Source organism: Stylophora pistillata, chromosome 3, assembly GCF_964205215.1.
Source record: "Stylophora pistillata chromosome 3, jaStyPist1.2, whole genome shotgun sequence".
NCBI lineage: Eukaryota > Metazoa > Cnidaria > Anthozoa > Scleractinia > Pocilloporidae > Stylophora > Stylophora pistillata.
In genome coordinates, this window is record NC_142521.1 from 29,742,437 (window position 1) to 29,758,102 (window position 15,666).

The 15,666-nt window shown below is 39.3% G+C and overlaps 1 protein-coding gene across 4 annotated transcripts; it reads right to left on the reverse strand.

Annotated features, from left to right (window-relative positions):
• Positions 1 to 1,227: 1,227 nt before the first annotated feature.
• On the reverse strand, positions 1,228 to 11,202 carry LOC111343125 (uncharacterized). Of its 4 annotated transcripts, XM_088751500.1 has the most exons (8): positions 11,098 to 11,202; positions 9,524 to 9,611; positions 7,197 to 7,872; positions 6,675 to 6,860; positions 6,236 to 6,304; positions 5,978 to 6,046; positions 5,743 to 5,811; positions 1,228 to 5,472 (listed from the first exon to the last, which is right to left on the reverse strand). In XM_088751500.1, exons 3-8 carry the CDS (start codon positions 7,855 to 7,857, stop codon positions 1,367 to 1,369), a joined length of 5,160 nt encoding a protein of 1,719 aa, XP_088607626.1. In that variant the 5' UTR covers positions 7,858 to 7,872; positions 9,524 to 9,611; positions 11,098 to 11,202; the 3' UTR covers positions 1,228 to 1,366. The 4 variants fall into 4 exon arrangements, with proteins under 4 accessions (XP_088607626.1, XP_088607627.1, XP_088607628.1 ...); XM_088751501.1 differs by lacking the exon at positions 6,236 to 6,304; XM_088751502.1 differs by lacking the exon at positions 5,743 to 5,811.
• Positions 11,203 to 15,666: the final 4,464 nt, after the last annotated feature.

The window sequence follows — 15,666 nt, forward strand, 5'->3', positions numbered from 1 at the left end:
CAATGACGGCTGGGAATGTGCAAAGCGGGTATGTACTCTGAGAGGCTTACCAACCGTTTGCTCTCAGGATCGAGATTGCTAAAAGTTTTGTGTTACAGCTGAACAAACACCACTCGCTTTGGGGTATCAACGTTAACAACACTCATATTTTTGAGGCATTTGAGAGCTTTCGTTATATTCAAGCACGCTTCACATTATTACATAGAATCGAAGAATGATGCGGTGATATCGTGGTCTGGCATAGGCGGTGAGGCAGCAATCAAAAAGTTGAGTGGAGGGGGGGACCTAAGTCCCACCTCCCCCCGTTTCAGTGAGCTGGAGGCTATCTCCGGCAACGTTGACAAAAGATTCAGTCTTGTTTTTTTTTTTCCCACAACTAAAGCTTCTCCCGAATTCACGTAATGCCACTTTATTTTAAGCAACTGCCTTTTTTGCAATGCAAGAACGGACGATCATAATCTTGTGTAATGTCAAAAACCGCTTACAGGCTGTCACGAAGCTAGAAGATTCTTGTTTTCCACTTTATTGGTCTGCGACTTAACTTTTTACTGGAATCTTAAGCTTCTGAAAACCTTATGTATAGTAACCGATTACATCATACTTATATTTAAAATAATATTTTTAGTAGCAGGAACACTCTAGACGCTCATGACGACACATCCTTAAAATAACTCAATAGAATGTTCTGGAATACGGAGAAGGTTCTAGTACAGCTTAAAAATAGCCGCCCCGATGCGGTAAATCAACGTTCTAGATTGTTCCCTTGTGTTCTGGAAACTTCGTTACACAGGCAAACAACAATGACGAACACTGACAGGACTGCAAAATTGTTTGCTTATGCCAACAAACTACGCATAACCCATTTTGGAAAATTTGACTAACTGAGGGTTTACTGCGGTTTCACTGGGTTTGTGTCAAAAATGGAATAGAATGTCGGATGAAAAACATAGAAGACTATATCACGTTCGTCGGGTATAAAGGAAACGTTAGGTCGTGTTTCTTTGATGGCATCTCTAATTTCCCTCACGACTTCTTCAGAAGCTGTTTGATCAATAAAAACACAGAACCCTGTACACCTTATCGGTAGATTGAAGAGGTGTTGTACAACACGTGTTACTTCCTGAACAAACTGTTTACTTGAAAGCGTCACTACGGATAAACCACGGACCTCGAGAAGGGCTTCTAGTATACTACAGAGGTCAAAACTATCCAAGTTTAGCATCTTGAGGTCGAGATACATCAAGTTGGGAAAGAAACGCAACTTTCTGGTTAGAGGAGCGACACATCCTTTCACGCTAAAATTGTTGAAAGTTAGGGAGCGCAAAGACATTGTTTTGGTCAACCCGCCAAACAGTGCCTCCATATCCTATTCTCGCAAAATGCTATCCATCCCGAATATCTTTAAAGTGTTTAATAAAGACATTTCTGGAAGGGAACGCCCAAGCACCCTTGCCATCATTGGGGTCACGCATGCACCCTCCAGTGTCAGTTCTTGGAGGGAAGTTAGTTTGAAACAATCGACTTTGTCGGCTTCCGTTGTGCAGCAGTCAGTAGTACTTTGAGACTGAATCTTTAAGTTGAGACGCTGCAGACAAGGATTCAATCTCAAGCTTTCCACAAAACTACATAATTTACATTCATCTATGAGCAACTGGTCAAAAATCATCTCGGTTAAACTAGAAAGGTAGTGCAATCTTTTGGAGACAGGAACGAGACAACTTTTGATGCTGAAGCCCCGGAGAGAAAGGACCTTCAAAGACATTATTTTGTTGAGCCCAGAAAACAGAGCCTCCAGATGATTTTCCTCTAAAGTATTACCTTCCACCCCGGTTAACTCAAGCGTTTTTAATGCTGACATTTCTGGAAGCAAAAGCCCAAGCACCTTGGCCACTGCTAAGGTCATAGTTACTCCATCCAGTACCAGTTTCTCAAGACATTGCAGACAAGGAATCAATCTTAAGCTCTCCAGGAAACTAGATAATTTACATTCATTCATGAGCAACTGGCCAAAGAGTATCTCGGTTAAACTAGAAAAGTAGTTAAATCTCTTGGAGACAGGAACAAGACAACTTCTGATGCTGAAGCCGCGGAGAGAAAGGACCTCCAAAGACATTTTTTTGCTGAGCCCAGAAAACAGAGCCTCCAGATGATTTTCCTCTAAAGTACTACCTTCCACCCCAGTTAAGGCTAGCGTTTTTAATGCTGACATTTTTGGAAGCAAAAGCCCAAGCACCTTGGCCACTGTTAAGGTCATGGTTACTCCATCCAGAACCAGTTTCTCAAGAAAGTTGAGCGTGACTCTCTCAGTGAATAAGTAGTCAGGTTCCGCCAGGAAGCAATCATTGGAGTCCAGCTGGTTGCCCTCAACGACAAGCTCTTTTAGACTAGGAGTGAATCTCAAACTCCTTAACAAATCGCACGAGTTACGCTCGTCCAAGTTCCCCTCAAGCATTAACCGCCTCAGATTCGAGAAGAAACGAAGGCTTTTTGTGAGTGGAACAAGACTACCTCTTAACTTGAAACCAAAGATTATTAGCTCGCGCAGCGGCAGGGGTTTGTAAAATCCTCCAAAGAGCGCCTCTAACACTTTCGGTTGCACATTGTTTTTTCTATTATATCTACACAGCGACAGTTTTTGTAAGGCCGACATTTCAGGAAGTGACCGTCCCAGCACTGCAGCTGTACCTGGAGTCAAGCTTAATTCCTCCAGAGTCAGGTTGTTCTCTGGTCTTCCAAACTTCTTGGGGTTTTTCCAGGACACTAGATTGCAAAGGAATGGAGAAGCCGAACAATGGCTCGTAATACTTAATGCATCGATCTTGAGCTTCAAGGCTTCTAGCAGGCAACGTAAACCATCTTCATTCATGGTCAACCGTTCAAAGTGTAACTCTTCTAAGTTGGCGAAAAAATGAAAACGTTCGGTAAGCGGATGAAGACAACTCACGTTAAAACCACTGAAAGTAAGCCTTAGCAAATGTAGTGCCGGTTTGTTGAATCCACCAAATAACCTCTCCATGTCCTCCTCTTCCAACATCCTTTGTCCCGACCCGGTCAACTCAAGAACTTGTAAGGATGACATGTTTGGAAGCAACCGGCCGAGGGCTCCAACCACTGCAGAAGTCAGCTGTATTCCTCTAAATTTCAGTATTACAGTAGATTGATGAGTTAAACTGGTAACTAATGTGTCTATTGCTTTTCTAGCGCATCGAGAAAAGTTGAAACAAAGAGCGACAATGTTTTTAAATCTTGGCAATACCCTGGCTAGCTCTTCTATTTCTGCCGTAGACAATTCCAGTTCGTCGATGGACGAATAAAGAGTGGCGCCGAGTGACACACAACATTCACTGGGGTTTGGCACCTGTTTCAAAAATTCGCAGACGTGGCACCCTTTTCCTTCGAATCCAATCCTTTTCAAGCCTTTGCTGTGCCTGATTATCACCCGAAGTGTCTCGCTTGTTTTCTCCTCAAAAGTGCAGCTGCAATGAAAGGATCTTAAGAACTTCAGAGATGAATTTCCTAGGTGGGTATCTTCCGAGCCAGATGGGACGCACTCTCCAAAACTTACACTGAACAGTTCTGCAAACTTAGTACATCTTACAGTCACTCTCGTTAAGTAAACCAGAAGCTTGTGATCACGGAAAAAGAGCACAGAACGGAAATTACAAGCGGGAAGTGGACAGGGATCATTTGATAACTTACGTAAAAAGTTTTCAACTGACGAAGGCTCAGAACTTTGCTGACAACGGAGATTTTTTACCAAGTGATAAAGCTCCTGTACTGGAACGTCAAGGGACGATTCGTAAACGAAAACAGTCGAATTTGCAGTTATTCCTATAGTCTCCCTTTCCATCTTTTGTAGAAGGCGAGAAAGTGATGTGGTAACCAAGATTATACCTCCAAGACAATCAAAATAGCGTCGTAAGAGTTCATCTTTTGACTGAGCCTCTAGAAGGAAATTAAGAACGAAGTCATTGACCTTGACGTGCCTGTCAGTTAAGTCATTTAATGGTGCCTCCGTATCGTTGTCTACATCTGATACTTTCTTCGATAAATCCAAGTCCGGTGTAGCAATTCTGACAGAAGTAAGGTGGTCTAGAACTATGACTGCTCCATTATTAGACAAACCGCAAATGAACTGAAAGACATTCTCCCAAGCGGCACAACTCTCCCAAGTGCGGGCATGTTTCTCCATTCCACCAAGATGCTTTTTAGGGACACATCTGTAGGTGATGTACCACGCGGCTAGGAACTCCTGTATACTCTTGTGGATAAAGGACACCAACCCTGCTGGTCGAAGGTTCTCTGCGTACTCGGTAACTTGAAGCAAACCAATGATGCGACTTTCTTCACAACGGATGGCAGAGGAGAGTTGATCATACTCAAATACATGGTCGTCCTCTAAGAGACACTCCAACGCCACCTTTCCTATCTCAGCTAGGATATCTTGGAAGTCTTCTAGTTTGCTGAACTGGGCAGGAGAACTCTTTCCTTGATTATAATCCACAACGCATTGAACAATCGCCAGGTACAGGTTCGTTTTGGTATCAGGGAAGGTCTTCACTTTACCTTTTTTCCACAAAGTGCAAAAGAAGAGGAGAAGGAGGGGAATTTTTGCTAAATCTGTCAAATTTTTTCTAAATAGGTGACCCAACAGCTCTTCTGCTTCTGTTTCACTGCCAAGAAATCGGCACATAAAGGAAAATCTCTCCTGATAGCTGAACCCGGTGACCTCGGCATAAACATCCTTAAACTCTCGAAGCTCATCCGCTTTGGAGATTCTAGTTGTTATCAAGACACAACAACTTCTCAGTTTCTTTCTTCTAAATATGTCGAAGATTTCGGAGTTTAGTCCACAACCATACTCGTCGTAGCCATCAAACATCAGCAACACTTTCTCTTGATTTTCCGTGATATAACTTAGCATCTCATCTACCAAAGCTGAGTCTTCTTCAGGAAAAATATTGCAATGATGCAAGACTTCTTTGAGGGTTTGGCATTTGGAAGCTTCCTTCAGATTAACCACAAGAACAAGTTCGAATCTTTTCAAGACTTGCTTCTGAATTTCGTCCAAGCCTTTAACTGATCCGTCATTTGACTCGACTTCGTAGTTTGGACTCTCTGCAAGCTTCACGTCGAGTTCAGTGTTCTCGTCATTAAGTTCTGCCCAGTCTACAGCAACTTTCTTCACAAACGTGGTCTTTCCAATTCCAGTCTGCCCTTGAACAAGTATTCTCTTTTGTGTGTTTCCTTCGCCATCAATGAAAATCTCAGTGTAGTGATTCAGCTTTGAGTGTGATGACCCAGACGGGGCTGGTTCCTCTTTTACCACGGAGAGTCTAGTGTAAATTTGGTCAATCTTCACGGGACATGCTTTGGACCACACAGAAGTGGGCACCGTGGCGGTTCTTTTATAATGCTCTGCAAGTTTACCTCTACAGGATTTCACATCAAAGGTTTCTTCTGGAGAATATTCTGTTAAGACACAACAAAAAAGCTGAAATTTCAATTTCTCTCGCATTTGTACAGGTAATCACATGATTTCGAGTGCAATTTGCGACAAATTAGCATTTCAAAACATTGAGTGAAGCACTAAAGTTTGATAGGCCAACAGAACAAGTTTTTTATCACGTGCGTGAAAGAGTAGATGGAATCGACAATATCACCGAAGACCCAAGTTCTGAAATGAAGAAACCGTGAAGAAAAAATGGAAATAAGAAAGCGCTATAATAGAAAAATAAATACCTGCCGCCCTTTTGCGTTTATAATTTGAAGAATCATCACTGTTCCCAGTCCCCTCTCTGGCTATATTGTCTGTAAGGGGAAAATGAAGTGAAAAAAAAACTTCACAAATATAAATTGGACCCCAAGTAAGAATTGAAAAGAACGCTTGAGGAAGATCAAAATATCTTAAGACAAATGAAGAAACTGTGAAAAAAAACGAAAATAAGAAATTACTAAAAAAAGAAAAATAAAATACCTGCCACCCTTTTGCGTTTATAATTTGAAGAATCATCACTGTTGCCACTCCCCTCTCTAGCTACATTGTCTGTAAGGGGAAAATTAAATCAAACTGTACTCAAAGGTAAAAAAAAAAAAAAACTTCACAAATATGCATTGGATACTAAGTAAGAATTGAAAAGAGTGCTGGAGGAAGATTAAAATATCTTAAGAGAAATGAAAAAACCTTTAAAAAACAATTAAAATAATAAATTACCACAAAAGAAAAATATAATACCTGCCACCCTTTTGCTTTCACAATTAGAAGAATCATCAGTATTCCCACTCCCCTCTCTCGCTAAATTGTCTGTAAGAGGAATATTAAATCAAAGTTTTAAAAGTAAAATAAACTTCACAGATTTGTAATGGGTAACAAGTAAGAATTGAGAAGAGCACTGGAAGAAGATAAAAATGGCACCTCACAATCGTGAGAAAATTAAAAGAAGAACAGATTGAAATTCACCAACTTGAAGAATTAAAATATTTTTGGAGGAATACATGTATGAATACATTTTTAACATAATCAAGCAGTCATTTCACTGTTAATTTAATGTTCTATAAAGATATCTCATGCAAAGGTATGAGATATAAAGATATCTCTTACAAAGGCAAACTTTCAATTTCCTAGATGTCTTAGAAGACAAGACCAGAGTAGTATATCATAAACATAAACATACTTCCATAATGAGGCCAGACTTCAAACACTGAAGAGTCACCAAAAATGTTAGATACAACAGAGGCCGCCATTACACAAGCAAAAGTCTTCCATGAATCCTTCCTAAATCCACTGCCATGTACAAAGTCACAAACACCTTTAACGACAAGCCACTCCATCTTCATGTCATGAGCTGCTGCAAAAAGGCCTGAGGTTGAAAAATTAAAAAAGGATAAGCAATAACAATTGGAATGGATTGAAGCAATGATATTTCCAGAAGATAATCAAGAGGCTTCCCTTTTTTTTTTTCTGTAAACACTTTTCAGTCTTTTAACTTTCCTTTGTCATTGGAGGATGTTTTAGGAATGTGGTGTTTTTAGAACCCTTTTATGAAATTGGGTTGGGCCAGCCTTGTCTGAGTGACCCTGGTATTACATTAACTCTCACTAAACATGACAAAAATCCATTCTGGTTTATTGCAAAATAATCTTGTCTTTAATGAAGGCAGATGCCAGGCTACTGTAACCCTGATAGTTATTCTCACCTTTTCCTGTCATTTCAACTGCAATTGCCCCAGGGTGTGATTGACACTGCTGTTCAGCACCGTTCATATCAGAGCAACTTAAAATCTCTCCTTCTTTGACCTTGACTTCTTGTGCTTGTGGGTTTTCTAATGGTGCCTTCCATCCATAAGCCGCAGTTTTGACAAGTTTACCAACATCTCTACTCACTGGGGTTTGGTGACAATCTGTTGTAAGTTTTGAGGATATCACCACATCTCCTAGCTGGGCTTTTTCAGGACTGGGACTGTAGCAGAAACCAACCAAAGCAGTAACCTTGGGTCTCAGGAGTGTGATGGCATTTTTAGCAGAAGTTTGAGAACCTCCAGGATCTGAGGAATCTTTAGAACACTTCACTAAGGCAACTCTCAGTGACTCATCTTCATCTTCACCCATCTTTCCAAAGTACACATATCCAATGGATTTCTCATAGCTTTTAAAGGAATCTCTCAGGTAATAATAACAAGCCAAGAACTCACAATCCTCCTCAGTCAACAGCAGAATGTCAACTGGAAGATGGTCTGCACTCCAACGTTTCCTCCTGTTTGGCAGACTGCTAAGCTCCCACAGTGCAATATTCAGAGGTGGAGGGTCATCACTGCAGTTCACTATGCTGCCACCCTTGTCACTTTCAGGTTTTGCCATTAGATAAGTCACAAACTAGGAAAGTATGTGAAATGTTTCCAGAAATTACAAAAGAAATTAGATACTAATTTGTTTAGAACATTCATTAAGAAATTTGGACTTTTTCCTCTGATTTTGTCATATTTCTATTTAGTCCCTTATAATGATCCTCAATATTCTGTAACTATTTCTGCATAATTTGCCTCTGTTCTTTTGGGTTATTATATTCACGGGCATATATCTCTCAAACCATTCAAACCTCTTTGATGATTGCCTTTATATCTTTTTTCAATTCATCAATTTGTTCCAGATCTTGTTCAACATTTGTGTGTGTATTTTCTGTCCTTTATTTCTGTTTTCTCATTTTGTCAATTTCTTTATTTCATTGTATTAACTTCTAATTCATCTGTTTATGACAACTGCTTTAATTTCTTTTCCTTAGCTTCATTTTGATTTTCATTGTATCTTGGAAGTCAATAAAGGAATGCAATGCACAAAGAACAACCCTTTCACTCTGGCCAGCAGTGCAGTGCAGGTGCTTTACGAGGGCCTTGTTAGTTAACTTTCAGAAGCACACAATCATTTCTTCAACTGGCCACGTTTAATTTGGAGCTAGAGTCAACAGTTGGTGGAGGAGGCAGGAAGGGGCAAAAAGTAATATTCACTTCCTCACCCGCAACCCCCTCCTTATAATTTTTTCACTGTCCCCCACCCCGTGGTACAAATTTCTTTATCTCCCTAGCCTTCCACTTTCATTAAAATCAAAGATGACTGCCATAATTTTTGCTGAGAAAAGCTGAGCACTTGCTCACCAAAATTACGCCTATTCAGTAGGCTACTTTAACACCCAAGATAGGATTGTTAATTCTCAAAAGTAACCTGACCAGTAGAAGACCCTCCTCTAATGTGCTAAAATGCTGAATGTGAAATTAGAAATTCAACTCTTGACCTGTGATTTTGACTCATCGGCTGTTCAGAGGTGAAAAGTACTTGCTATTCACTTCTGAACTAATTAATCAATGTATGCAAAAACCATGTTTCACTAGTGTGGTATATACCGTAATAACATTTGATAACATAGTTATGCAACAAGCCTTCCATCAGTTGACATAACTCAAGCATGTTTATGTGAGTTTTATTGGATCAGAAATCTATGTAGTCATTTGTTGTGACTGGGAAATACACATTAGCTACATGACATCCCAAAAATGTTGTGGAAATACCAAAATGTGTACATCTCAAAAAATTTTTCCATTAAGGTCCAGGATCTGAAACAGTAATCTGTGCTTTACTCTTTTTCCTCCCAAGATCTTTTTAGTAATTTTCCTTACATCTGTCTGCTGTACAATTCTTATGAAATAAGTTTGGAAAATTTGGTATTGGATCAATTCATACTCCCCTAATTGATATTTTTCTCCATTCTTATCACTTGTTTGCTTGACATTGTACTGCTATTGTAAGGACAAAATCTGTCTTGGTCACTCATGGGAGTTCAAGGGTTAAGATTTCTTTTAACTTCAGTTTGTGTCATTTCAGGTTTAAATTGCATCTCTAAGTGATATGTTACATTTGATACAATGAGTGAAAACAGTCCTTACTTACAATTGTATCAAAGATAGTGCTTACTTAGTTTCTTATCTGCATCTGTTATCAATGTCAAAAATTACGGACAGAAAATTTGACTGACCTGTGTAAATGTACTTCTTGCTATTAGTTCATCTTCATGAGTGTCTTGAGCTCAATCACAAAGGTGATCCTTATCAGCCTGATTGATTCTGTTCAAATAGAAAAATTTTCCAGCACATGAGAAATCTGTTGGAGCTAAGTTTAGCAAACATTATTTGCCTGAGTTATCATATGAATAAATACCCATCGACTGAGTGGGAGGGCCAGACAGGAAAACACTTGGGCTTAGGTTATGACGTATGGACTCAGAGCAGCAGGGTCCATGCCTCATGACTGAGAGCTGAATATTTTCTAGTCCAGTTTGACCAAACTCAGTCAATGAGCATTTTATCATGATATGAACACTATGTGTTGAAAATTTCAACCTGAATAGGACGTGATGGACAAGCACACGCAGTCACATGAGCACAAAAAAACAAATCTGCAGTTGATTGTTAACCAACTTCTCCTTGTCAGCACCTCAGGGAATGTATAGAAAACAGTGTGAAGAATAGCCATACTCAGTGCCTGATCTAGAGTGCACCATTACAGGATTGCTACTGTTTGAGCACATATGTCCTCTTGAAATACCTGATCTGGATCATTTTGGCACACTTCAAATTGTGTTTCCGAAAAAAAAAAAAAAAAAAAATATCTCCCCATACAAAATCTTCTTAACTCAAAATTTTGGTTTAAATTTCAAGACATTGAAAGTAAAGGAAGAACCAAAATCCAGAAAATGATGTAAATAAAAGGCAGAATTTTATGAGGTTCCAGGGCACCACTTCAAATAAAGACTGGAGGGGGTAGATTATGTAGATCCTTGTGCTTAACTGAGAACCCCTATTTTGATGAGCATGAATGAAAAGTAATGTCAAAACAAAGAAAGCTTTATCTACTCTAACCGTTAAATCATAACCCAAAAGCTCAAAACTTATTGTGAGGAATTTATATTAGTTAAGTGTTCGTTTCAAGCAACAAAAGAGAGAGAGTTGATTTAGTGCTTTGACTTCATTGATCCCTGCCTTAACTTGCTAGACCTGGAGATATAGATTTCCCTCAGAGGGAAATGAACGCTTAGGGAGCTGGAAGGTTTCGATTCACTTATCACACAGCAAACATTACTCTCTCCAAGTTGCTCTTTTTTAATTCCAAGAAGAGAGATCAAATGGAATGAGTCAAATTCAGCGATCGTAACTTGCATGAATAAATTTGACCAAATTATAAGTAACATGTGCGACAATGATTTCACATCAGAAAGTTTGCATTGATATGACTTAGATTTCTGGAGTTGATCAGTGGCCTCTCCACTCTGTGGAGAGTGCTGTACAGTAGAGACAACGTTTTACTATTGAAGACCTAAGGTTTTGATAACCTGATTTCTTCATATACAAGTACAAGAGTGATATACAAAAATGAACAAAATAAGCTATACAAACGGGTAAACACAAAAGACGTACACGAAACTATTGAAACTTGAATTATGCACATAATCGGCATGTCATTAAGAGAGTTCTTGCACGAAGGACTTTAATCGCACGGAGTATTTTAATTACGTTATGTATCGGAGAGAAGAAGTAAAAAGAAGATTCTTACCTTCTTGGGCGTTAAATAAGGCGAAAGTGACAGAATTATCGCTAAAAGCGGGTAAAATAACGACACATTGCAATCAAAGTGCTTAATGAAGCATCACCTTCCCATGACTCTCTAGGGTCCTTCGAGTGGAAAGAAAAACTGATTGCATGACCTGCGTGACTAATAAAATTTATTTGCCGTCCAGGTCACGTGAGTCACGCGATCGCAGCATTTGGTGATATTTTTTTATGTAGCCAGGAGAATGGGCTCCTGATGTAGCTTACTACTTTTTAGGCCAGCATGGCTTCAAGTATTCTCCCTTAAAGCCGTTGTTTGGTCTCGTCACGCAACGTTCTCTTCCCCTCCAACGGCTTCCTCAGTCAGGACCACATTCCTTTCCCAAGTTTACCAAATCAGACCGCGGCTCATATTTTTCTAAGCCAATCGCTGTGTCTTTCGCTTACTTCAGTATCTCACCCACCATCACTCCTTGTATCTTTAGCTTCCTTCAATTACGCATTTTCCATTTTTCCATGCGTTGTCTTCAACCTTTTCTCTGAAGGTCTATCCTCTTTGTTTGCTATAGTGCCCGTAAGCGAGTGTGCTTATTTTGTCACCTTGAACTATCTTCGCGCACATAGACAAGCTTTAGCTCAGAAATAGTTTCACCAGATCAGCGACGTCCTTTGGAAGGCAATTCAGTTTCAGCAGGAACTGCCATAAGCGCTTCTCGAAGGAAAAAAGGAAACTTTCCATAGAAAAGCAGATGGATAAGCAGTGTGAATTTAACCGCGATGCAAAAAAAGTCAAAGTTAGCTTGGAACGTAAGTGAAAACTGACACGTTGTATCTCCTTTCTAGCGCATTTTTAAGAGGAAGTCTCTTTAAAAGCAGTCTGATGCATTTGGGTTCAAAACATCGACTTCTTTTAAACTTTGCCCGCGAATCTGTCTTAGTCTAAAAGTAATCGAGACCGCCTTGGTTTTTCAAAAATATTATAAAATAATTTTTTTCCAGGCAAAAAATAGCTTCAACGCTCAGAGGCCGGCTTTTAACAGCGCCGATCATCAAAAATGCCACAAATTGAATTACTCGTATTTTCTCAAAACTCTCGTTTGAGGAATTTTTTTTGCTTCGCATATTTAGATCGATCCATCGTGAGAACGTAGGTATTTCTATTTTAACGGTGTTTTTACACTGAAAACTATTTTTCAGTTTGACACCTTACTTGCCTAAGCCGCCATGACCGTAAATATGCAACTTGTAAAAGAATTCTAAAAAAAGGTGAAACATTATATTTATAGACAAAACGACTCTACAGAACTTGGTTCTCCTCTCTTGTCTACCGCTAGGAAGTCACAAAGAACGTTGTTTACCTGAATTAATCATGTGTCACGCAACCATGCACAGTTTGTCTAGGAAACTCGAACTGAATGTTTTACTTCTGAAATGTAATTCTTTGTATTTTTTTCGAATTGATGATTACAAGGAAGTATCATGAGCAAATTAAAATGTTCAATTTTCGCCCAAAGAAAACTGGAACTACCCTCGCTTAAGCGACCAGTATTGATACTGTTATAAATCTAATTTGAACATGTCTGACTTTCAATAGCTTTGAAAAGGTAAGATCAACCAAAAAACCTTTTTGGAAACCTTGCGAAAAGAACGTGATTTTAGATGGCTTATTAGGTGGAGTCAGTGTTTTTTTTTTTTTTTTTTTTTTTTTTTTTCAAGCAGTTCATGTTTCCAGTCTCGTTCTCCAGCCATGTTCCCCTTTTTCCCCATATATACTTCCTATACCACTTTTTTTGCATTCCTCCCTCATGTCTCTGACTCCTCTCCGCATTTGTCTGTGTCCGACTACGTGTCGACGACAACATTTTCAATTCAGCTCTCTCTGAAGTCAAATGTACTTTGTGATCTCTCATCATTGTTTGGATTTCATCCATTTTAAGATCACCACGTTAGGTGTGGTATTGACTTGTCCTATTCTTCTCCAATTCATGTCGATGCCTTAGGCGTATCCAGTTTTCGCTGAGATTCGAAACTAGCAAATCAAGGACCTATTCCAACCGTACCCAGGTAACATTTTGCGAAATAGGTGTCGATAGCTGAGAGTGGCTGTAATTGACTCATCTCAATTTTCAAGACTCTCGGATGGTGTAACATCTCTTAGTTAACACGTGTTCTTCTGCATTTTAAAATGCAAGATGAAAAGCTTGGATTCCTTATTTGGTGCATCGAAACCCTTGAGGCAAATTAAATTTTGCGAATCAATAACAATTAACAAGCTGTTACTGCCATGATCTACATGTAATTTTCGTGTAAACTGAAAATTATTTTTCTTTAATTTTGTTGACAGGGCGGCTAACGGAAACACTTTAAAATATGAGATATATTTGCTTCGGCGGAATATTTAACGATTATTTCACGACTGCACGTTGAATACGAGACGGCTAATAGCCAACGAGGTAAGTATCGCTGAGTTGGCTATAACTTATCTCGTATCCAACAACCGCGAAAGAAATAGCTTTCTTATTGATTTTCATTAAGTCCTGACCGGTTGGGTATTTAGAGCCTTTTTCCGGTGCAATGCATTTCCACAGAAATCACAGAAGTCACAGAAGGTGACTCGGAATAAGACTAGAATTGACTGAACCGATCAGAACACTAGAAATGTAATATTCGGAGTTGAAAATTTAAAAATGCTAAAACTTCATTTGCACAAGCCTGACATTCGTGTAATCATAAATGGAACTTTCCCCGCGGTAGTTGTAGCTCTTTTATGTGACGGTAAGTCCTTGGCTGTAAGATATAAACAACCTGCACTTGTCAAAGAATTATCAGTTTTAAGTGGAAGATACTGAGTTATTTGAATTAGCGTTAAATTTTCAGTTAAAAAATGGTTTAAATACATATGGAAATTCAAAAACCAGTCAAAGACACCTAATTTAAGTCAACAAATGTTCAATTTGTTAAAAGTTTCAACAATCATATTTTGTCTTACTTTGCTACTTGCCCAAGCGGTAAATCAGTGTGATTTAAAACTCGACGTTTCTAGCGTTAGCCCTTCGTCAGAGCGAATGGAGGAACTGTGGCTTATGTATGTGTTAAGATGCACAAAGTAGAGCTTTGCTATTGGTGGGGAAATGGTGACGAAAAAAGGAAAAGTAAATTAGTAGAATGAAAAGCGTTTGTTGATAGCAGACTGTCATATGCGGCTTAATATGATCAGGTAGATTAAAGTGTCTAGCGACTGGTTTTGATGCGTCCTTGTCATTCCTTTCTACGTCGCGCAAGTGTTCTCGGAATTGGTCGGCGCACCTAATCGTCTTCATGTTTTGCCGATGTATCTCCTCTTGCGATAGGTGCAATTTATGCAATCGATGACCTCGGCGGATGTGCACTTGAAGTGATCAACAAACTTAATGGATCGTTTGGGTCCCGATATTTTGTCAACGTTGTGAATAAAAGGTCAAGTTTGCATCGTGCGCGAGCGCATTCGAAAGTTCTGGGTTAGTCATTAGCTTGAAGTGAACTGATCAAAATATTGCCGATGTTTCTGTCGCGTTTGAATGAAACAGGTGGAAGTTGCGAAAAGATAGTGCCAGTCGCTGGATTGTTTTGGAGTTACTTAAAGTTTTGATAATAATGGTTTTAACTGTGTGGTTGTGAGGGTAAAATGTAAGAGTGAATGGAATGCGGTCGGAATTTTTTACTTCTGTGACGTTTGTAGTGCTGACTGTCGATCAAGAAGTTGGGCACAGTCACATGGTGGCCCGCTTTAAACGACAGAAACAGGATAACCACGTTTTTGGAAAAACTATTACATTGCCTCTGATTTATCATAAAAAATCAGAGTCATCTCTACATAAACGACGAAGTCTAAGGAACTGAGAAAAAAAATGGAATTCTTGACATGAGATGGATGCGAAGTTAAACACAACAAGTAAGTTTGTTGTATCTGTGTGAGTCTAAATTTGGGATACACAATGGAGCATAGGCCTTTTCTTAAAATGCAAACTTTAATCTCTAACAGGACGAAGAATTGTTGGAAACTTCTCCGGTATATTCATTTAAAAGCCGGGTGAAGAAATTGACTGCGGTGATAAATTGAGTTAGTTCCTCTCTGGTAGAGGAGGTAGCGCCCATACAGTCGTCAGTTTGGCGACCGTAGAATTCAAGTAAAGTTTGGTACCCTTGTAATGACTTAAAAGTTGGTGTTCTCCGAAACCTACTAAAAGATTGACATAGCTGGGTCCCATTTTGCTACCCATGGCTTCGCCATTAGTTTGTTTGAAATAGTTGTTCCCTAAATGACAAACAACTGAGTGTAAGCATTAGTTCGGCTAGGTTAGGTAGTGTTTCAGAACTAGCCTCCTCAACAGTGCGTTGATCAAAAAAAAATGTTGTGGGCTAGATGACCCTCACCATTGAGAATGACGATAAACAGATACAATATTCATAGTGAAACAGGTTTCTTTTTACTATAGATATTACATCTCTTTAAACTCTTTATTCTTTAAGTCTGTTCCACGCACCTTTTTTCTTGAGCGGGATCAAAGCGGGCACTCCCGTGCGGGCAAGAGGG